Source organism: Falco biarmicus, chromosome 2 (genome assembly GCF_023638135.1).
Source record: "Falco biarmicus isolate bFalBia1 chromosome 2, bFalBia1.pri, whole genome shotgun sequence".
Taxonomy (NCBI): Eukaryota; Metazoa; Chordata; class Aves; order Falconiformes; family Falconidae; genus Falco; species Falco biarmicus.
In genome coordinates this window covers 23,885,580-23,907,458 of record NC_079289.1, presented here as the reverse complement: position 1 = coordinate 23,907,458, position 21,879 = coordinate 23,885,580, and the positions used below count along the sequence as shown (strand labels likewise).

At 46.5% G+C, this 21,879-nt stretch overlaps 1 protein-coding gene across 1 annotated transcript in view; it reads right to left on the bottom strand.

Annotated features, from left to right (window-relative positions):
* Positions 1-494: 494 nt before the first annotated feature.
* Positions 495-21,879, bottom strand: part of MTUS2 (microtubule associated scaffold protein 2) — a 319,840-nt gene continuing 298,455 nt past the window's right edge. Inside the window, exons 11-16 of the mRNA XM_056328035.1 lie at positions 19,657-19,762; positions 17,726-17,799; positions 15,440-15,538; positions 14,005-14,124; positions 11,300-11,397; positions 495-6,410 (exon numbers count right to left, since the gene is read on the bottom strand). Of these exons, the coding sequence (XP_056184010.1) occupies positions 6,194-6,410; positions 11,300-11,397; positions 14,005-14,124; positions 15,440-15,538; positions 17,726-17,799; positions 19,657-19,762 (714 nt within the window). The 3' untranslated portion in view covers positions 495-6,193. The remainder of the gene's footprint in view (positions 6,411-11,299; positions 11,398-14,004; positions 14,125-15,439; positions 15,539-17,725; positions 17,800-19,656; positions 19,763-21,879) is intronic.

Genomic DNA, 21,879 nt, shown 5'->3' with positions numbered 1-21,879 from the left:
TTAGATGGGAAAGGGATTGGCTATGATACCAAATGATGGTACAGCTGGGATCAGTCCCAGTTTCCCCACCGTAAAAGCCCTACTCCCAATTCACTGCTGGAAGCCTCTCTCACATATGAATTTAAACCAGCAAAGTGATAAGGAAAGCACCAGAAATAGAGGGAAAGAATAAATTTTAAAAGGACAGGCTCAGCTAGCCCATACCTGGCCGGTACTATGCTCTGGTGTTTAGCATGGAAAAGTTTAGATCAACATCATGGTAACAACACTGGATGTATCATCTCAAGCATTTTTACAAAGGGTAAAAAGGAGGAGCCTAGAAACCACTGACAAGTCAGCCTGACTGATCTGGTGGCCTTCTGCAGTGGTGTGACAGCACTGGTGTACGCAGGATAAGCAACTGATGTTATCCACCCGGACTTCTCTAAGGCCTTCAACACAGTCTAGCACAATATCCTTGTTGCTAAATTTTAGGGGGGGGGGGGGGGGGGGGGTTGTTAAGTATTTAGGTTGGAGAAGACCTTTGAGACCATCACATCCAACCATTAACCCAGGACTGCCAAGTCCATCACTAAACCGTGTCCCTAAGCACCACATCGATGTGTTTTTTTAAACACCTCCAGGGATGATGATTCCACCACCTCCCTGGGCAGCCTGTTCCAATGCTTGACCCCCATTTCAGTGAAGAATTTTTTCCTAACTATCCAATCTAAACCATCCCTGGTGCAACTTGAGGCTGTTTCCTCTTGTCCTGTCCCTTTTTACCTGGGAGAAGGGACCGAGCCCACCTGCCTACCCCCTCCCTTCAGGCAGCTGCAGAGAGCGATAAGGTCTCCCCTCAGCCTCCTCCTCGCCAGGCTGAACACCCCCAGCTCCCTCAGCTGCTCCTCATCAGACTTGTGCCCCAGCCCCTTCCCCAGCCCCGCTGCCCTTCCCTGGACACGCTCCAGCCCCTCGACGTCCCTCCTGCAGCGAGGGGCCCGACACTGAACCCAGGGTTCGAGGTGCGGCCTCACCAGTGCCCGGTCCAGGGGGCGGTCACTGCCCTGGCCCTGCTGGCCACACTGTTTCTGACACCAGCCAGGACGCTGCTGGCCCCTTGGCCACCTGGGCACACTGGGGGCTGGCTCACAGACTTGTGCGTGTCTAACTGGAGCAGCAGGGCACTAACTCTTTCCTGCTGGACTGAGGGCTTCATTCTGCTCCTGCTCATCCATCTTCCAGTGCAGGGGCTGAGTACCCAGAGGGAAGCTGCTCTGGCTATTAAGGACTGAGGCAAAGGCGGCATTCAGTACCTCAGCCTTCTCCTTGGCCTTTGTGGCACTGTTCCCCGACGCATCCTACAAAGGATGGCAATTACCCTTGGCCCTCCTTTTCTTTCTAATGTATTTGTGAAAACATTTCTTGTAAACATCTTTTACAGCAGTGGCCAGCCTGAGTTCTAGCTGGGCTATCACCTCCCTGGTCTTTGCCCTGCATAACCTCGCGACATCCTCATCGTCCTCCAGAGTTGCCTGCCCCTTCTTCCAGAGGTGGCCAACTCTCCTTTTTTCCCCGAGTTCCAGCCAAAGCTCTGTTCAGCCAGGCCCGTCTTCCCCACCAGCTCGTCTTTCGGCACATGGGGACGGCCGGTTCCTGCGCTTTAGGACTTCCTTCCTGAAGAATGTCCAGCCTTCCTGGACCCCTGGGCCCTTCAGGACTGCCTCCCAAGGGACTCTGCCAACCAGGCTCCTAAACAGGCCAAAGTCTGCCCTCCTGAAGTCCAAGGCAGCGGTTCTGCTGACCCCTTCCTTACCCCTCTGAGAATCAAAAACTCTACCATTTTGCAATCACTATGCCCAAGATGTCCTCTGACCACCACATCACCCACCAGTTCTTCCCCAGTTGTAAACAGCAGATCCAGGGGGACATCCCCCCTGCCTGGCTCACTAACCAGCCATGTCAGGAAGGTCTCTTCCACGTGCTCCGGGAACTCCCGGACCTGTTTCCTCCTGGCTGTGTTGTACTTCCAGCAGACAGCTGGTAGGTTGAAGTCCCCAGGAGAACAAGGGCTAGTGATCTTGAGACTTCTCCCAGTTGCCTGTAAAATGTTTCATCTGTCTCTTCATCCTGGTTGGGTGGTCGATAACACTCACACTGGGATATCCGCTTCATTGGCCCTCCCCATGATTCTTTCACATAAACATTCAACTTTGTTGTTAGTACCACCATCAAGCCCTAGGCAGTCAAAACACTCCGTAACGTACCGAGCTACCCCACCACCTCTCCTTCCTTGCCTATCCCTTTCTGAAGGGTTTGTAGCCATCTTTGCAGCACTCGTGTCATGTGAGTTTTCCACCAGGTTTCCATGATGGTGACCATGTCATAATCTTCCTGCTGCATGATGACTTCCAGCTCCTTCTGTTTGTTGCCCATTTTTTGGCATCAATCTCCCATCCAGCACTTGCATGCTGCCCCCAGGCTGATCTCTAGTAAGCCTGGTTTTATTCCCTTCCCCCTTTGAAACTAGTTTAAAGCTCTCTCAATGAGCCCTGCTAACTCCTGACCTAGCATCTTTTCCCCATTTTTCCTAATATCCGATCTAAACCTCCCCTAGCATAACTTGGGGCCGTTATCTCTTGTTCTGTGGGAGAAGAGACCGGCCCCACCTGCCTACCCCCTCCCTTCAGGCAGCTGCGGAGAGCGATAAGGTCTCCCCTCAGCCTCCTCCTCTCCAGGCTGAACACCCCCAGCTCCCTCAGCTGCTCCTCGTCAGACTGCCCAGACCCCTCTGCAGTGCTCAATGTGTGCTCACAGCCCAGAAGGCCAACATACCCTGGGCTGCATCAAAAGAAAGGTGGCCAGAAGGTCGAGGGAGGTGATCCTGTGTTGCAGCACTATCAAAACTAGCCGGCCACAAGGCTTTTACTATCCCATACCAGGTTAACTTCAATGAGTACTTTCTGCACCTCTCCCCAGCACAGCCACCAATCCCCCACAAGGTTTCAGAAGTTCTTCTGCTGTCCATACCATTTCTTCATCCTCATTAGGCCAGTCCACTCTGTTTCTTGCCTCTGCTGCACCTGGATTCTTCCTTCTCTGGGCTCCTCTTCCAGCCAACCTCTCCTCATCCAGGCCCCCTGCTTCTCCTAGAACCTCTCCTTGTCTCTCCTACATGCAGGGCACGCTTTCTCCCCCCTCTGCTTCTTCTAAGTCTCTCTTCATCCAGTGCTCCTCAGTGCTATTAAACTTCTTAGCAGGAACCAGCCACAGCTGCACATTATCCACATCAGCCAACCCACCGCCTCAAGCCAGCCCACAGCTGTATATTATCAATGATAATTAACCTGTCTTCATTCCTCTACATCAGGGGTCCTCAAAACTATGGCCCGTGGACTGGATACGGCCCCCAGGGTCCTCAATCCGGCCCCCGGTATTTACAGACCCCCCCCTGCCAGGGGTTGGGGGGGGGAAACCAAGCAGCCGCAGATGACTGCCTGCCACTGCATCTGCGCGCCGGCCCCCTGGTTAAAAAGTTTGAGGGCTCCTGGTCTACATCTCCTCTACATTCCTGCCCCTCTGCTCTGGTGAGACCACATGTGCAGTACTGCTTACAGCTCTGGAGTCCTCAGCACAGGAAATGCATGGAGCTCTTGGAGCAGGGCCAGAGGAGGTCCACAAAAATGATCAGAGGGATGGAGCACCTCTCCTGGGGAGAAAGACTGAGAGAGTTGGGGTTGTTCAGCCTGGGGAAGAGAAGGCTCCTGAGAGACATTATTGCTGCCTTTAATACTTAAAGCAGGCCTATAGGAAATACAGAGAGACCTTCTACCAGGGCCTGTAGCGACAGGACAAGGCGCAATGGTTCTAAACTAAAAGACGGTAGGGTTTGATTAGCTGTGAGAAAGAAATTCCTTAAAATGAGGGTGATGAGATACTGGAACAGGTTGCCCAGAGAAGCTGTAGATGCCCCATCCCTGGAAGGGCTCAAGGCCAGGCTGGATGGAGCTTTGAGCAACCTGATCTAGTTGACAATGTCCTTGCCCGTGGCAGAGTGTTTGGGCTAGATTATATTTAAAGGTCCCTTCCAACCCAAACCATTCCATGATCCTATGATCTCATGGTATGAGCACTGGCAAGATGAAATGTGACAATGCAGTAGGTATTGCTGTTATCTGTGCATTTAGCAAGTATGAAAGTGATTAAAATTGTACTTGGTAAGAAGGGACTTTGTGTGCATGTGTGTGCTAGGTATCTATGTTACTTTGAAGTTGTACTTGCTGGACACACTAAAATCTAGTAATGGATTTCCATAGTACAACAGCAGTAGCTGTGGCATGATCTAGTCTAACAAGATGCTCGGTTTACTCAGTATCACGCTATCATGCAAAAGCTGCTACAAAAATAAATCCCTCTAAAAAGGATGAAAAAAAATCACCTTTTTTTTGTTTTAATGCTGTGGAACAGGCCACAGGCGCTTCGACTGTGATTGAAGCTGTATCTAAGCTGCAGTCTGTGAATCCTGACTACTTCCCAGGAAAACTAAAGCACAGCTCCCATCCGAGCAGTATGGCAAGGCTGTACAATCCCACCTCTGCTCACGCAGGGTATGCCGGTGCCAATGCACACGCAAGTAGGAGAGCCACGCTCCCTGCAGCGCTCCCGCACCCCAGGATGCTGCATGTACCATCTCCTGCTTACTTTGTCCCTGGTACTCAGAGCAGGAATGAATGCAGGCTCTTTGCCCAAGCTGAACAGAAAAAGCATTCCACAGCTCGCTTTCTCTTTTTCTTTTAAAAAAAAATATTGGGGGATTATTTTTTTTTTCTTCCTAGCTGTGCCCATGAGGGTCTTGCAGCCTGTCGCAGCCCAGCCACTCCTTGGTCTCCCCACCCCCTCGAGTGGGGGTCACCTCAAGCCTGGATGAATTTTTTTTTGCTCCTAGGCAGTGCAGTTAAAGGCAGCTTACTACTCTTTTCCGTGAATCTTCAAAGTGCTCCGTACCTTTGGGTAAGCTTTAGCAATCTGAGATAATATATGTATGTGGAAGGAAAGAAGTTCTGACCTCGTTTGCACCCATGTAATCCACTGTGCTCTATTTGCTGTTCCAGATAGGAGGAGCCTAGAGCCCTAGCAGGTTCCCAGTATCTCATCCTAATACTGGAAACCTCTTGGCCAGCAAAGGTCAAGGATGAACAATTTCTTTTCTCTTTGCTTACAAGACTTGAAATAAATCAAAATGTTCAGGAACGTACAACCAGAGATTCCAATCCAAATCGGGACTAAGTAAATAAAGGTAAGAGCTAACTAGGATTTAGACACTGAAACTGAAACATGTTAATGAGTAACCTCTATCAAACTTACCAAACCCCTCTGGTTTTTCTCATGTCTAGCCTATCTCCACTTACAATATTGATGCAAAGAGTTAAAAAGCAGTGAATGGTATGTATATGTTATCTGGTGTTCAATGCAAAGGTGATGGTTTCAAAGGCAGTACTGTCTCAGAATTTCAAAGTCGCTGGTGTTCATGTTTATAGAGTACCACTTGGTGGTCATTTGGAAGGCGCTTCTACTTCTGTGTAACTTTCTTCTAGGTTGGGTATAAATATTCCTGGGAGGCTAAACAGAAATGTATTTTGTTTAGATACAAGTCTTAGGCACGAGTTAGAAAACTGCTGACTGTAATGAAAATATATCAGCACTTAGTAGTATCCAATAATATAAAAAATGCAATTCAGAACATCTTCAACTACATATATGTGTGTGCGTCTATATATAGGTATAAAGGTACAATACATACATGTATATAAACACAGACACATATACAGAAATATTCACAACTTGAACTGTATTTGCAACTAACCTGAAATACTGCAGCAAAAGTTCATTCTGATGAACCATTAATATAGTATTTTCCAACTTTTGGCTCTAACCATAGTTAAAATGTTAACACATCAAACTAAACATTTTGCTATCTGCTGCCCTAGCTTTTTGCTATCTTTTTTGCTACCCTAATCAACATGTCAGAACCAAGAGCTCCTATATGGGGACTGTAAGAGTACCCTGCCTAGTGTAAAGCTATGCAGCTACTGAGCATGCTTGCAATCATGAACCCTGGGCGCCTGTTGATGGTAATACTTCCTTGGATGTATTTAGCATTTAGCATACTGGAAATGCATAGAAGGCAGGGAACCTTTGGCGTACAGGTGCTGAGTCATCGCCGCAAGGTTCTGACTTTTACTGGAGAGGAGTCCCCTGATGCGCAGCGATAAAAAGAAGTGGATGATGGGGATGAGATTTTCACAGGGCTCATGGCTTCTCCCTCCTGCAGCTTCCAGAGGAGCTCTTCGTTAGTCCTGCTCAGCTTCTTCTTCTCCTCCATTTCTTTCTCAACGTATTCTTGAAGATTAGCATTCTCCTCTGACAATTGCCTGGAGAGGGAAATAGGACAACATGGTGGCATTAACGCAGCCAGCACTACACAAGAGGCAGGGCCAGGCAGGACCCCAAGCACCTCCATCCCATCCCATCCACCTGCCCCTAGGGCTGCAACTGAGCTGCCCAAGCTGGGGCACAGATGTCCCCGGTTCTCTTCACTGCTGGGCGAAAACGGCATCTCCACAAGTCACAGCTGGGCCCAATGCCTGACTGTGTCCGGGTGTGCCTGTGTCTTTGCTCTACACCTCCTTGAGGCAGCTCAGCTGCCAAAGCTTAGATGGGCTTTTGACCCAGCAAGTGCCTGGGTCAGTGGGCACTTGTGCTCCCGGCATACGCAACTCCTTGGGCAGGGCTTCTGTTTCTGCACCAAGGCAAGGGGCTTCAGAGATCAAACCATCATGGTCTGCCACAGCAATGACACCTCTGCAGATGACCACTAAGCAGCACAAAGCGCAGGTGGGCTCCTTAAATCCTGCTTTCTCCTCAGCTTCGATGCCTAGCTTCAGCCACCTTTGTCCTGTGGCATTTCACAACCCAGAGGTGCTTGCAATGCTGCCCCATTTTTTTTCTCCAAAGCAGAACAGCAGCTACAGCAGTCCCCAGAGAGGGACAGTCCTGAGTTTTAGGCCTTCTTCTGCCTGACTGAGGATGAAAATCCAAAGTCCCAACTCTGTGGACAGCTGTAACTCACCCTTGTTTCTCAACCTTGCCACCAAAGCTGTGCCATGAGCCGAAGAGCATTTGTGGAGTGGCAGAGCAAGAGCAAAGAGGTGAGAGAGAGCAGTTGCATCCCTGGCTTTTCCAGCTAGCTGCTACTGCACAGAAAGGGAAAGGAGCATGTGCTCTCCATGCGTTTTTAGCTGATGTCCTGATGTAGGATGCAGCTCAGCTTCGAGGCCTTCCCTCTCCTCTGTAAATGGTCATGAGGCTATGGGTCCTTCTCCAGCTCCTTCTTCCTTGGTCCTAACAAACCCTCTGTTCCTGACTGCAGCACCAGAGAAACTTTACCTGCGAGGACCAGGGAGATGTTTTCTCCAGCATGCCCTAAAACCTGATGGTGTTTTGGGAAGTAGGGCATGGAAACCTCCTATGGGCATCACAACCTCAGGAAGTCTGCTCTCATCTAACCAAGTGACTGGTTTGAAAAGAAATGGGGCAGTGCAGGCAGACTGTGGGACTGATTGAGATGTGTTTTGGGCATGTGCTGGCAACACCACCATGCTGGAGGATGCGTGCAAGAACATCTGGCTTCTGCAGCCCCATTACACTTGGGCAGGAGCCAGGTCGTGACGTGATCAGCCTGGGGCAGCTCTGGGCATGTACCTAACCTGTTTTACAGGCAATTTAGAATTTTACAGAAATGAACAGGGAGGCGCCTATCCTCCCCCACTAAGTATTTCCAGGGTTCAGCAGCAGCTGGGTGTGGATTTTGGATACACACATGAAATTCTGGACAACTCCTTTTCTGGCTATAGCCTGAAGCACGTAGCAGATGTCATGGACTGCTGGTCCGCTCTCCTTGGGTCATCAAAAGTCTCTGAAATGGTGGGGTTGGCATTTCTAATTTTGTTTAAAAACCATTTAATAAGAATATCTTGCTTTTTTTAGCCTCAGTTCCTACCGAAATGGAGCTCAGGTGATCAAGAATATGTCTGCTCTACCACTCTCTGGACGTTTTCAGCCATGAAGCAGTGGCTAGCAGAGTAGAAGGACTAAAAGACACAAGCTGGCAGAAGTTTTCAGAAAGCTGCTTGCCTGGTAGAGGATGAATATCCTATTCACGGTCCCATTGGGGAGCCAGCTGTGGCATGAACTCATGATCTAACAGACATGAGAAATTCCACATGGGAGCTCACCCTGAAGAAATAACTCCATAGAAAAACTCTTGCCGCACAGGGAATTACTTCTTCTTTTGCAGTTTCTAACAAGACATGCCATAAAAGATATACACAAAGCCCTACTACATCCTTTTCCAGCCAGCATTCACTGAGGGGGAAAAACAAAACCCAAACACATGCCTTCCCTGCCTTTGTGTAGCTTTTAGTGTGTGAGTGGCTGGTAAAACTCATCTGGGTATTAGGAACAGGCTTGTCACACCAGCACAGACCTCAGAGCACGGTGAAGGGCTCAGCTCCCTCTTCTGCTAAAGGCACTGACCGGACAGGAGGCAAGCACAGCCCATCAGCATGCATTAGTCTTCTACACACTGGAGGGCTAATGCTGCTTGCTAGAGGTATAGTAGAAAGCATGGTATCAGTGTCCTCTGGACTCTCACACAACAGACTTTGCAGCACTAATGCACACTGCAATGTGCTGGCAGAGGCAGGCTGCAAGTTATATGCATGACCTGCAGGTAAGTGGGGAGACGTTTGAGCAGAAAAGAGCCTTTGCAGCCAAGTGCTTACGAACACACCATGCGGCATGTGGACATGTCCTCCAGAGAGACCTGCTTTGGCATGCAGAAGGAGAAAGGAGCTGCTGCTTGTTGTGCTGCTTATTTTAGCCTTGTGCACATTTCATTGGGAATTTACACTGTGTCACCTGACGTGACTTGACTGGACGCAGGCAGAGCCAGCTTCATGCCTCCTGGAGACAGAGGCAGCTGGCACAGCCAGCAGTGCCCGTATCCTTCAGCAAGGCCTCTGCCTTCAGCTCAGCCAAGCTCTATCTGCCTCTGCCGCACCGTGGGGAGGGAGGTGAATAGATGCAGCATCACTGCTTAATAAGATACAGATGCCCATTCAGCCCCTCTTCATCATTCAGGCAGGAGGAGGAAGAGAGGCAATATAAAAGCAAATGTATTCTCACTATGCAAGTTTGTATCTTGAGATACATGTTCCAATTTTAGACCTAACCCATCTAAGGGGACATTTATCCCTAGCACTGCAGACTTAGGATCAGACGTGTTCCTCTGACAGCCTCCTGACAATTTAAGCAGCTGTACCAAATCACAGCCATAAACCCACATTGGTCTGCAGGGGCACGCTGACATGATAGGAAGCAGGGGAAGGTGCTTGGGTCAGGTACCTGAGCTATGCTGACAGAGACCAGACACCCCCCTGGTCATCTTCATTTCTAGGGTGCTAGAAACTACCATTTCTCAAACATCCTTAGGCCAAAGGACCAAAAAAAATATGATGGATTTGGAGGGAGAATCTCAGACGTTGGGAAATCAGATGATTTATTCAAGCACGTGGGGAAGTCCCAGCAGAGGCTCTGTGGAGCTCCTGTGTCCAAAGCTGGCGCATGACCCACCTGCAAGGCTCATCTCCCTTCCTCTGTACCTGCCCCTGGCTATGATTGGAAATATCTCTGTGGTGCATCCCTCAGCCCGCCGCTGCCTCTGGGACCCAGCTCCTGGCCATGCTGCAAAGGCTAGCTTTGCTCTGGCTCCCATCCCTCCTGCTGCCCTCCCTCCTCTTGCTGCTGCTGGTCTGCCACAGCTGTCTGGGCACCCGTACTGCGAATCAGCAGAAACAGCCCTAATCTGCACTGTTCCCTAGCAAGGACAGCTCCCCAAGCTTGTTCGTGCCTCTTCCCAGGCGGTGCCAGTACAACAGAAATAAGCACTCGAGGTGGCTACTGCTGCCAGGAAACTGCATGTTTTAGTAACTCTGACTTTAAAACCCTGGCTGACACCGTCTCTATAGCTGTCCCCAAACTGTAACAGTCGAAAACAACTGTCCTCTAAGCTGACTTTCCAGGCTGACCTCAAACTCAGAATTTCTCTCAAAAGTTGTTCTTTAAAACCAGTACCTACATAGTTACAAGCAAGAAGCAAAGTGCTGCAGCTGGACGCTGGCAGGATGCAACCAGAAACAGGTAGCTGCAATGCGGAGATGCCAGGCACTGAACCAGGCACCCGGGCTGCTGTCACAGGTCTGGAGAGAGACTGCCACTTCCAGACCACAATTCATCCAGCCCAAAAGCAGGTGCCTCAAACTGGTCTGGTGAACCAGGTCTTAAAAATTCCTGGGTTTTCCTCCCCCAGCACAGAAAGGCTGTAGACACCCACCTCAGACAGTGACATTTGTGTTACAGGTATTTACAGTCAGGTGAGAGGAAATACAATCCTCACCCCAATCTAATTGTTAGTACAAATAATGCTGCCCTTTTAAAATATCTACATGCAGGAGACAATTTTTAAAGGCTGAGTCATTAATAAAGGAGACACTAGAAAGACAAAATCTAAAATCAGAGATGAGACGCTGCAGCTTTAAAAAGACAGCTATAATTAAACTGCATTTTAGTCCAATGGCATAACTTATGGCAACATCAGCTAGGCAGCGGGTGTGCTGGGACAAGTTCAGCTCCAGCATCTCCCCCTGGTACCCCTTCTGCCTGGCTCCAGCTGTGATCCTTTGCCTTACAGCAGACTACAAACTCTCTGGGGCAGGGACTGTCCTACCCTTCTCTATTTCTATACCACCTAACACAAGGAACCTTGATACCTTTGTCAAGTTGTGACAAGGGTGAACACAGACAGTGCAGACGAAAAAACTCCACCAATGAATAACCCCACCTGGGTGACAGTGGCATCATTAGGATGTCTCTCCTGAATTTGCCCCATTTCCCATCCTTGCTACCCACTGACTAATGGGTCTAAGGGCACTGACACTGAGATCAGAAGCCACTGGCAAACTGGCCCTCAGCAGCATGTCAAAATCATGGAAATACACAGACAGATATGTGGCCTTCCTTATGATAAAGTAAGCAAACCCTGACACAAAGAGGATTTTTTAACAAAACAAGCAGATCAGGACACCAATACACTTTCAGGAGGAAGTAAGATTTTCCCCTTCTGAAATAAGAGTCAGCCTTGGGCAATTAAGATCTGCAGCCTCCTTTCAAGCTCAGACAGGTTGCAAATATCAGCACAAACCTTGTTATGACAGTATTTTGCTCAATCCTGGCTCTCAGTTCCTCATTCTGCTGTTGCAGCACGGTGATTTTTTCTACCAGTTTTATATTTTTTTCAGCCTGCAACAAAAGAAGATTGGTTAAGTCTGAAGAAAGCCCAACACTGGATCCAAGAGAATTTGTTATCTCATTTGTCCCTAGAGCAACTTCTAAAATTTGAGAATAGATGGAGATAGTAATCTTGACTGCAGATGATACTTAGAGGTCTGACACACCACATCATACCGGTGAAGTAAGTGGCGTCATGAGCAGAGCCTTGAGTAGGGGGAGAGCTGAACTATCCCTTACTCCTAACTGAGGAGCAGGAGGGTCTTAGTCTTGTCCGGCACAAATAAAACATCTTCTTCGGTGGTGCCCCCACAACTTTTACCCCTCAGGAGCCAACATTACCAGCCATTGTTCTTGGGCAGGGAGCTAGTGGCACTTGGGGACCATGGGGATGCCCAGCATGGAAAGGGCACTGTGGTGTGAGTGGTCAGTCTAGTGACGAAGGAGGAGTGCAAGGTGTATGATGTGTATCATCCAGCTCAACTAACCTCACCAGACACAAATGTCTGGCATCCAACCTCTAGGATTATGATTTCCCAGTTACGGGGAGGAAAGAGTTACCCAACAAGGCAGATTACATCCAGCGGCAGCCTTAGCCTGGTGCTGCACGCGCATGAGGTGATCTGCACTTTGGAGACGCTCCTCTCCACTGCTGACAGTGTCGGCTTAAATGACAGGGTTAAACTAGACATTTAACTATAAGCTACAATTAAGTGAAATGAATCCTATCCCAAGTGTAGGTAGCTTTCACTCAGGACAGTTCAAGGACAGAGTTTGAGGATGTCAATAGCGGTGTATTAAAACATCAGTAAGATGTTTATAGGCATGTACCACAGCCTCAGATGCCTTGTTTTTCCCAAGTTTTGAATTTTACATACTTTATCACCTTAGTTCTTAATTTTCCAGCAGTTTGAATTTTGCTGAATTCAACACTTGGAAGAAAACAAGATAGCACAGAGTAACCTTATCTCTGTACAAGCTCGATTATTGAATTTTCCAATCTTTTATAAAGAACCAAAATACTGTGCATTGGAGTTAGTAACAACTCACACTTTACAGCAAAGGCATCAGTTTTATGCAGTGGTTTCCAGTCTATGCATGTAACCATAAAGGATACTCCTGATTCTCAGATATTCTGGCCTAACCCAGTATATTATGTTAGAGCAGAGCAAGGATTCTGGGCCTGTTTTGAAATGCTCTGAGAGAGGAATCGCTGTCATGGGCACCTGCTTCCTCAATAGTTTTAGTAAGTAGTAGCTATGCCAGCATGAAGCACGGGAGACCTGTGCATCTCCTTCCCTGTCTGCTGCAACCCTCACCCTATACCACTCCTCTCCTGCCACCTTCATTTCCAGTCTCCCTTTCAGCAGACAAGGAGCCAAGCCTGACCCTGTATTTGAAATGCCCTCCTGCTCCCTTATGAGGCACTCCATCTTTCAGAGCATTTGGAGATGCCCTGTAGATGTTCTGGCACTTATAAAAGGAGATCTTTAAACAGAAAGCTGCTGTGTCTTTGGACCACAGTAAATTCAGTGTTTTACTGCAATAAAGGGCAAGAGCAGGACTGTATGCTTATATGTGGTTAATTAGCAAAAGCAGCTAAATGACCAGGAACTATGCAGGCTGTTGTTTGGGTGGGGGGGTTTCAGTATAACACTATAATGCATGTTTTCAGAATCTGGCTTAGCTCCAGGAGCAGCATGTTGGAAGGAGCACAGTTAACAAGCCTCAGTTGTAAAGAGGCACTTTTCTCTACATCCACTTACTTAGGCATCTCGGTTCAGCAAAGTAATCATCAGAGTTCTCAAATTTCCCCGTAAATGGAAACAAATCTTGCTGAATGCTGTGCTGAACCAGCTGCGGTATTGCCTCATCCTGTCACCACACTACGCATGTACTGTCACTGTAAGTTATGCCTTACAAAACGAATCCCCCTTCCAACACAAAATATAACTGGTGGTGAACTGGGGAATTCTTTGATATGGACCCCCACAAGCAAAGAAAGAAAACAGCAGAGGCTGCAGCAAAGCATTACTTTAGGGTTAGAGAGATGTTTCCTAGCGTAAGCCTTGCTAGGGAGTGCTTGCTGAATATTGCTCATTCATACTTGCAGCTGGGAGCTCCCCAAGTACCTGCACGAACAGCAGCAAGACACGCATGATTCAACCTTCTGCCAACTGCCCTTTCCAGCCCTGAACCTGACTCCTGTAGGGGCATATGGTACAGGCTGGTGTACAAGACGAAGCTCTGGACTACCACAAAGTTCCCCTTCCTCCATCCTTCTTACACCACTCACATCACTGTCTAACGGAATAGGCTGAGCAGGTACTGCATGGAAAAGCAATACAGATCAACGGATGTGTGGGAGAAGTCAAGGGTATCATGGGTGGGTGAAGGGATGGGAAAAGATCCCACTGAGGGAAAACTTGAGACATGGCACAGTAGAAGCGACTATACAGGCTGACAGTGGGACAACACAATATATAGGCATTTATGAAATTCTTTGACTGTGTCTTGCCCCAGCCTCTTGTGTTTTCTCACCTCTTCTAAGTTCACCTGCTGTAACTTTTACTTTATTACCTCCATGATGCCTCCTCTGGAGGAAAAATGAAAACTCACATTTTTTTCTAGCTCCATGATGGTCTTCTCCTGCTGGTGAATCTGCTGGTTCTTCATTTCCAGAACATGTTTTAAGCTCCTCAAATCATTTTCTAAGTGCAGATATGGAGCTCGTACAATCTAGGAAATATACCAGTGATTTGGATATCTGTAAGCCATAAATGCATCTTCAGCCATAAGATAAATTTTCCTCAGTGCACCCAGTGGTTTAGGAGTCTCAGTGATGTGACAAGCACCTGGATGTGGACCTCCACAGCCCATCTGAACCCTGATATCCTCTCCTGGGCCACCCCTTTGGCTGGACAGCCTCGTGGCTAGAAAGATGGGATGCCAGGTTGTTCAGCAACTTCATTTGTACTGGTAGCATGGGAACTGCATGAGGTGTTTTATGCTCGTGCAGGTATTTTGGCTTGGGACAAGTACTAACATAAAGCTAAGGAAACTAGACAAGGGGGCCAAAGGTGAAAATGAGTGTTCTGCCTTGCCTGCACCACTGAATCACAGTGCCTGTTAACAAAGATCAGATCTGCTGGGAAAAAGTTCCTCCTCTGCTCAAGAACTTCAGATGTAGGGGATATTACGGTTCAACTCATGGGCCAAAGAGGCACTCTGAATTAGGCTGATGAAATACTGTTGCTGACTTAAGCTGTTCTGGATTTTTCCAGCGGTCAACTACCTGGTGGTACTTGGCATTAACATTACTGTGACACAGCAGAATTTGTCCTTTCATGTAATTTAAATACTGCAGCAGAGGTGGAAAGGGACTGATGCTACTTGTTTCCCACGGCCAAGCCTGCTTCAGAAATGTGCGCTCCTTTCCTAAGGAGTTCTCTCACCTAAAAACTCACTGAGCCCCTTGCTCACCCCACTATTTTTATTCTGTCCCCTCTGTCATGTTGATACAGCTACCCATGGGGTTGTGCTGTGAACAAACTAAAATGCCCCAAGTTAAAAGAAAACCTTCTGGGGAGTCATTTCAGGGTTATTTCATTTCAGATAGATAACTGTAGTGTGTGTTTACTTACACACTGTAAAAAGACCCAGCACATCCCCAGTAGACAGCAATTGAATATATACTTCATATGACAGGGCTGTCCCCTGCAAGTCCAGAAAAAAATGAAAGAATACAGGGATACCAAAGAATTTGGTTCAGAAGGCACCAAAAAAAAAGAAATCTAAATGTGAAAAAAGTAAAGACAAAGAGAGGAAGAAAGGGAACAAGAATAGACAGCAGTAAGGTCATACTAGATGGAGTCAATGAAATGTTTTGGAAACAGAGCTGCAAATGCTGGATGAAAGAATAAAGAAAAAGAAGTAAAATCAAAAAATGATGGCTCTGGACTTTCTGACTCCTCCTCAGAGTTCGAGATCTGGGGCGGGATCCTATTGCTATCCACTGAATCGTGTGATGTGACTGTATATAGTTGCCATTTACCTTCAGTTGTTCCTCTGTTTTTTCCTTCAGAGCCTCTTCAAATCGGTCGGCTTTGGCCTTAAGAGATTGCTTTTGAAAAGTGAGGGTGTCTATCTGGTCCTGGAGGGGAGACACAGTAATGAACACACCAGCCATGCTATCACCCCTCTTACACTCGTACGAGTCAATCTGCACTGTGAAACTACCAGGGGAGCTGAACAAGGCCTAGAAATCCCTGCAAGGTGTTTTTTTTTACCTAAGGCCACTTGAACACCCAGCGTTTTGGTAATCCAGTGCCTCAGGGAATCTCAAAATCCTTGTAATGCCTGCAGCTGGCTGGCACTGTGTCCTGGTTTCAGCTGGGATAGAGTCAATTTTCTTAGTGGCTGGTGCAGGGCTGTGCTCTGGATTTGGTGTGAGAACAATGTTGACAACACACTGACGGGTTTGTGTTCTAGGTGATGTTTATACCAAGTCAAGGACTTTTTAGTTTCTCAGCCCCCGCCAGCGAGAGGTCTGGAGGGGCACGGGAAACTGGGAGGGGACACAGCCAGGACGGGTGACCTGAACTGGCCAAAGGGATATTCCATACCATGGGATGTCATGCTGAGGGAAGAAGAAGGGGGAAACGTTTGGCATTATGGCATTTGTCTTCCCAAGTAGCTGTTATGCGTGATGGAGCCCTGCTGTCCTGGGGATGGCTGAACACCTGCCTGCCGGTGGGCAGTGGGGAATGGATTCCTTGTTCTGCTTTGCTTGCGTGCGCGGCTTCTGCTTTACCTATTGAACTGTCTTTATCTCAACTCCATGAGTTTTCTAACTTTTACTCCTCCAGTTCTCTCTCTCATCCCACTGTGGGGGTAGTGAGCAAACAGTTGCATGGGGCTTATTTGCTGGCTGGGATTAAACCATGACACACTGGCTGGCCCTAGTTCATGAAATGTCTTTGATGCTAAATCACCCCAGCACCCTGGGCTGGATGAGAACCACTGTGCCCTTCCTTAAGAAGCTGGCATTTATAACAGAGGCATGACAGATTATTTCTGTGGTTCCTAGAGTCTGAATAAGGTGATAGTTATCCCATCCCTGCTTCCTTCACCTTTCTATGCTTCTAACATGGTAACAAGCAATGATGAGTTAGTGGTGTGGACTTCAAATGACTGTTGTTTCATCTCAGAGTTACACACAGAAACAACACATTATTTTAAGCAATCATATTTCTGTTACGATCGAAGGCATTCCTGTTACCTCTCTCTATACAACACCTGTAAAAAACACAGTTGCTGTGAAACTGGTATTCTTATCTTTCCTGTATGTAATTTCTTGGCTGTAACATTACATCAACGCTTATTGCAAAAACTGCTGACATGCCTTGAACTGTCACAGCAGCATGAGGAAGGCAGTGACAGTTGCTGCGTGCAGCAGTATGTGCTAGTCAGGGGGTTTAAAAACTGTAATTCATCTGTGCCTATGAAATCAAACAAAGCTTGCATTATTTGCTGTGACATCTTTACTTGTTCACACCAGATTTTCAAACTTAAATGTGAACCACAAGGGGATGCTTCTGCTCTCCATTCCCTGGGATTTCTTCATCTAGAGAGTGCAAACAGCATGGAGTTATTAGCAGGACTGAAAAAGCCAAGATGATCTTTAACTTGGTGTTAAATACTGGAATAGGGGACATGATGTACAGGGCTGACCCTGGCTGGCCATAGCCTGACTGCACAGCAAGGCCAGCCGTGGGACATCCCTCATCAGCGACTGCATTGCCCTCCGGTGGGAATGGAGATGTTTCTACAACGTGGGACCAGCTCCGCCACACTTGGGCAGCAGGGAAGAGTTTAAAGCACAGGCACACGGACATGCAGGGAGAGCTCACCATTTCTGAGCCCTGTGGGTGCCTGCCAGAAGGTACCATGCAGACAAGGTGATGCTCACAGCTGCCACAGGTGCCAGAGCCCTCCCCACCATGCAGGGAAGAGCTCAACTTTGTTCCTTGTGCTGGGCCAGCAACCAGCAGGGTCAAAAGGACATTTCTTTGCTTTATCCAGCTGCCTTTTCATCCCTTTAGGTTTGCCCTCTCTTCTCTTTCAGACAGTATTTTGCTGAACCAGCCAAGTGGAAGGAAAAAGACTGAGGGGGCACCTTTGCTGCTAGATCCCAGTTTGGACAGGCAGAGGACGAGAGGTACTATAGCTGGTAAGAAGCAATAGCCTGGTGTGCTGGCAGCTGGCAAGGGGGCTGGGGCTGCCCCGTCAGCTGCTCCGCCACATCGTTACAGGGGTGGGAAATAATGAAACTGCTAACCTGGAGTGACAGCCGCAGTTTTTCAAAATTCTCTTCTAATTGAGCCTTTTCCAGACTGTGAGCGGCATTCAGTTCTGGGGAAGATACACAGACATGGCATTGCTAAGTGAAGTCCAGCAAACCAGGGTCCGAGAGTGCAGACATTATGAACCAAGCGCAATTCAGGATGCAGTTTTAGGGCACGGAGATTGACTAGGAAACCGGTAGTAATATACTCTGCAACCTTAGGTGAATGTTTTGAGGATCAGGATTTTCTTATCTTTCAGTGGTTGCAGGTATCTCTGTATCTGTGTGACTGGATTCTGATTTTTCAGAACTGCGCAGAATTCCTGGCTCCCCGGGCTCTGATCTGAAAAGGGTCAGTTTGACCCAATTCAGGGTGAATATCCCCAAAGCAAAGATTTTAAATTAGATATATTTAAAAGCTTGGGTTGTAATTTCTTTGGGGAGATTGAGATGGGAGCCAGCAACTCAGGATGCAAAAATGCAAATGACAGTGCTTCTCCAGGAACTGTGACAGATGACCTGTGAGATTTATTCCATGACTGAGATGGACAGAGTCTGAAGACAAAGAAGTCCTCCATTTATATTACATGATTAAAGGTTTCACTACTAGGACAACTCACCCTGGACTTAGTAATAACCAAAAGTTTAATAACCAAAGTGGAATAAAGTTTAATCTCCAAACTAATGACATCAAACTGTCATTCAGTACAGCAGTAGCACCTAGCTTTTTAGGATACAGACACTCTTATTTTTTGTGTCTTTACCCTCATTCCCATGGGGTTCTGCCTTCTAATCATTGCTCACTAGCCACAGTAACAGCATTAATAATACTGATGCTCCAGCGCTCTCTTTACAGCGCACTAGCCCGCAGCTGCTGCAGTGCCTTTTCCATGCACAGGAGGGCATTTCATACCCACACCAGGAGCAGGGAGCACAAACTGGCCACCAGACCCTTACTAAACCACAGACAAGTTTTATCATCAGAGAATACTAACAAAAATGGAAAGATAAGAATATCCTCATGCAAGGAAGAAGGGTTTTTTATTATTTGCAAAACTGTATATGTTAATTTTAAAATGCTATGCTAGATACCATCTCTGCCTACAGGAGAAGGGAATAAACTGTTCTTAGCTCACGTTATGCTCCCTATTTTTATGTTATGTCATATGTTAGAGATATATTATGTCTCTAATTGACACAGTGCAAAGCTAAGCAGTATGGCTCAATTTAGGGAAAGTTGTGGGAAAACCTAATAAAGCTATTTAAAAATCAGACCCTTAAGCTTATGGTGTAAAATAAAAGACGGAGATTGTACAGATAACTGTTAAATGTCAGCTAAAGCATGTACCAAGACATGTATTTAGATACTGAACTGGTGGGGAGGAAACAGCTCTGTCTGCAGCATCAAACCCCATGGAAAATCGTAAGACAAAATAAAGATAGCAGTGCTGAGGTGCAGATTTGCACTAGCTTTGGTCTACTCAGCATGGCCAGACTTTAGCTACTGAAAATGATGAGTTTTGTTTTTAGAAGCTGTGTAGTAGGCATTTAAACACCTAAATTCAGAGACGTTCAATGAGCTCTAGCTTCCTGAGCACCCAAGGGTTAGGCTCTTGAGAAAAGTCTGTGTGTGAAATAAAGTGGAATTTGGACTCTATGTTTAGTATTCCATGGAGAAAGCCTTATCTTTGGCCCAAAGATCCCTCAGGTAGTCTCAGTTCCAAGTCAGATGCTGTACACACTGCACGCACCTCTTCCTTCATCCCTAGCATGAGCCTGGTGGTCCACCCCACATGAAAGCACTAGACCAACAGAGATTGTATCATCTGTTCTGGAAGAAGAAAATCCAAGCTTACACAATCTCACTAGAGCACTAATTCATGCTCTGGAATAGCTCTGTAGCCATTGGGCTGTCTTTGGCTTACCTTGAATCTTGCAGTCTTTCTCCTTCTGCAGTACTTCAGTAATGGCTCTGTGGTCATTTTCCAGCTGTAACATTGCAGCATTATGGGCAGCTATGATCTTTTCCATCTGTTCCAATGACAATGAATGGAGACATGGATGCATGATTAGATGTCTTGTGGCACACCGACAGGCCACTACTTAAGAGCTCCAGTGAGCTGGAAACAGTAAAGGGGTCTACCAAGTGTGACACTGACACTTAGAGCACCTGAACCATTTCCATCTATTATGAAACAGGCATGCTGATGCCTTGAGTGGTAGTATGTAGTCATCGCTGGTAGCGGTTTTGTTCTTTTAATTTAATGGTGATAAAAGAGGCACATAAGAAAGTAAAAAGCCAAAAAGCCCTTAAGCAAAGAAGCCATTTATGATATATTCATAAATATCAACAATTCATTAATCTAAATTATATTAATGACTAGACTCCCTCTGATGGTCAGATAAACGTACACAGTTCTGAGCCATCCTAGGTTTTGCTTTCATGGCACTTTGCTGCAATGATTTTTATCGTAAGGTCTTGGATCAACTTCCACGAAAAGTGCCTATGAATTATTCATAGTTGTAAAATACTTATTTCTAGAGAAAAATTGGAATTATTATCAGTGGGTATGTAAAATGAATTGCAATATATCATACTTTTACTTGAAAAAGAGTATCCTACAAAGTCATCAATACCCACATTCCTGTGTCCTCTTGAATCATGCATTTTTAGTCCACATCCAGTAAGCTGATGGAAGATACGACAGCACTTTTTTGAGTGTAGACACCAGAGTTTTCAGGTTGGTGTGAAAGTATGAAAGATGATAGTGAAGCCACAAAACTTTTTTCCAATCTCACATTTGAGGCTGAAAGAGGTCCTGCTGCCCCAAACTGCCCAACAAACTGAACCACACAGCACACAACCATCATGGGAGCAGGGGATACAGTTGGAAGAGGGCTGTGGGCAGCCTGTGTTCCTGTGCACCTGCTAGGTTTGGGACTCCTTCTGTACATTGTTTGTTACTAGATTTGACTAAAGGCAAAGCAAGATCCCTAATGATGGTGCTTTGACATATATCGCTACAGAAAATCCAGTAAGAAATGGCTGATCAGGTTAAGTCAGTGGTCTAGAGCAGTTTCCAAGTGCAATTCGTAAGTTTGTTTTTCTTGGTTTTGTAATCACAGTGATCTTATTCCCTACATTTAACACATTATCTGTGATCTCACAATGCAGAGGATCGAACTATTTTACTTTTACAATGAAACAGCTGTTTGTTGCAAATTGACTTTAAACAGCTTTTTTTCCTCACTTTTATGTTAAATAATGGTAGAAAGTTACTGCAGCTGAGCATGTCTTGACTGAAATAAATGTTATTTCATTGTATTAAACTGTCAAACTTGTTAGATGATCCAACAGAAGCAAAATTTCCAACTGTACTGGAGAAACCATGCTTTTAGAATGAAAGACAGGCATTTAACATGAAATTGGAAATTATCCAAACTATTTTTCATAATAATGTGGGAGACAACTCAGTGGTGAAGACCTCTTTGCAAAACAATGGGGACTCAGCCTGCTGATACACTGCATGAAAGAGCAGGGAAAGGAGGGGCTGACCCAGTGGGCTACTAATGGGATAGGGACTATCACTCGACTTTTCCCACAGCATGATGTCCTTGTATATGATGTCTGTGTGCTGAAATCTTATGAGCATTGCTCTGTTCTTTACCTCACCCTTAAGTCTTTATTCAGACACTAATTGCTTCTCAGCTAAGCAGCACCCCAAAGGAATGATTACGCTCAACTCCAACACTTTCAGAAGGTGAAGGGGTTTCCTTTTGCTGCCACCATCTTTGGCAGGTTATTTATCTACAAAGCCAATTAAATATGTTCCAAATGGTCTGCAGGGATTTTTATGTCTTCTGTGTGTTTCGTACCCACATCCTAAATGACTAATATTCCAGTGTGAACTCCTATCTGCAGTTTTTCATAGGAGATAGTATACTTGGCACTGGGAAGCAGATCTCTTGGATATTAATTCCAGCTTCACCTCTACCTTACTCCATAGGCTTGTTCAACTCACTTAATTTGTGTCATGGTTATTTCTGGCTATAAAAAGAACCTCAGGTGGGATTTTAAAGCCTTAATAAAGTAAAATCAAGAAAAGGCTTCAGTGGGAGATGTTCAGTAAGTTGGCAGACCAAACAGC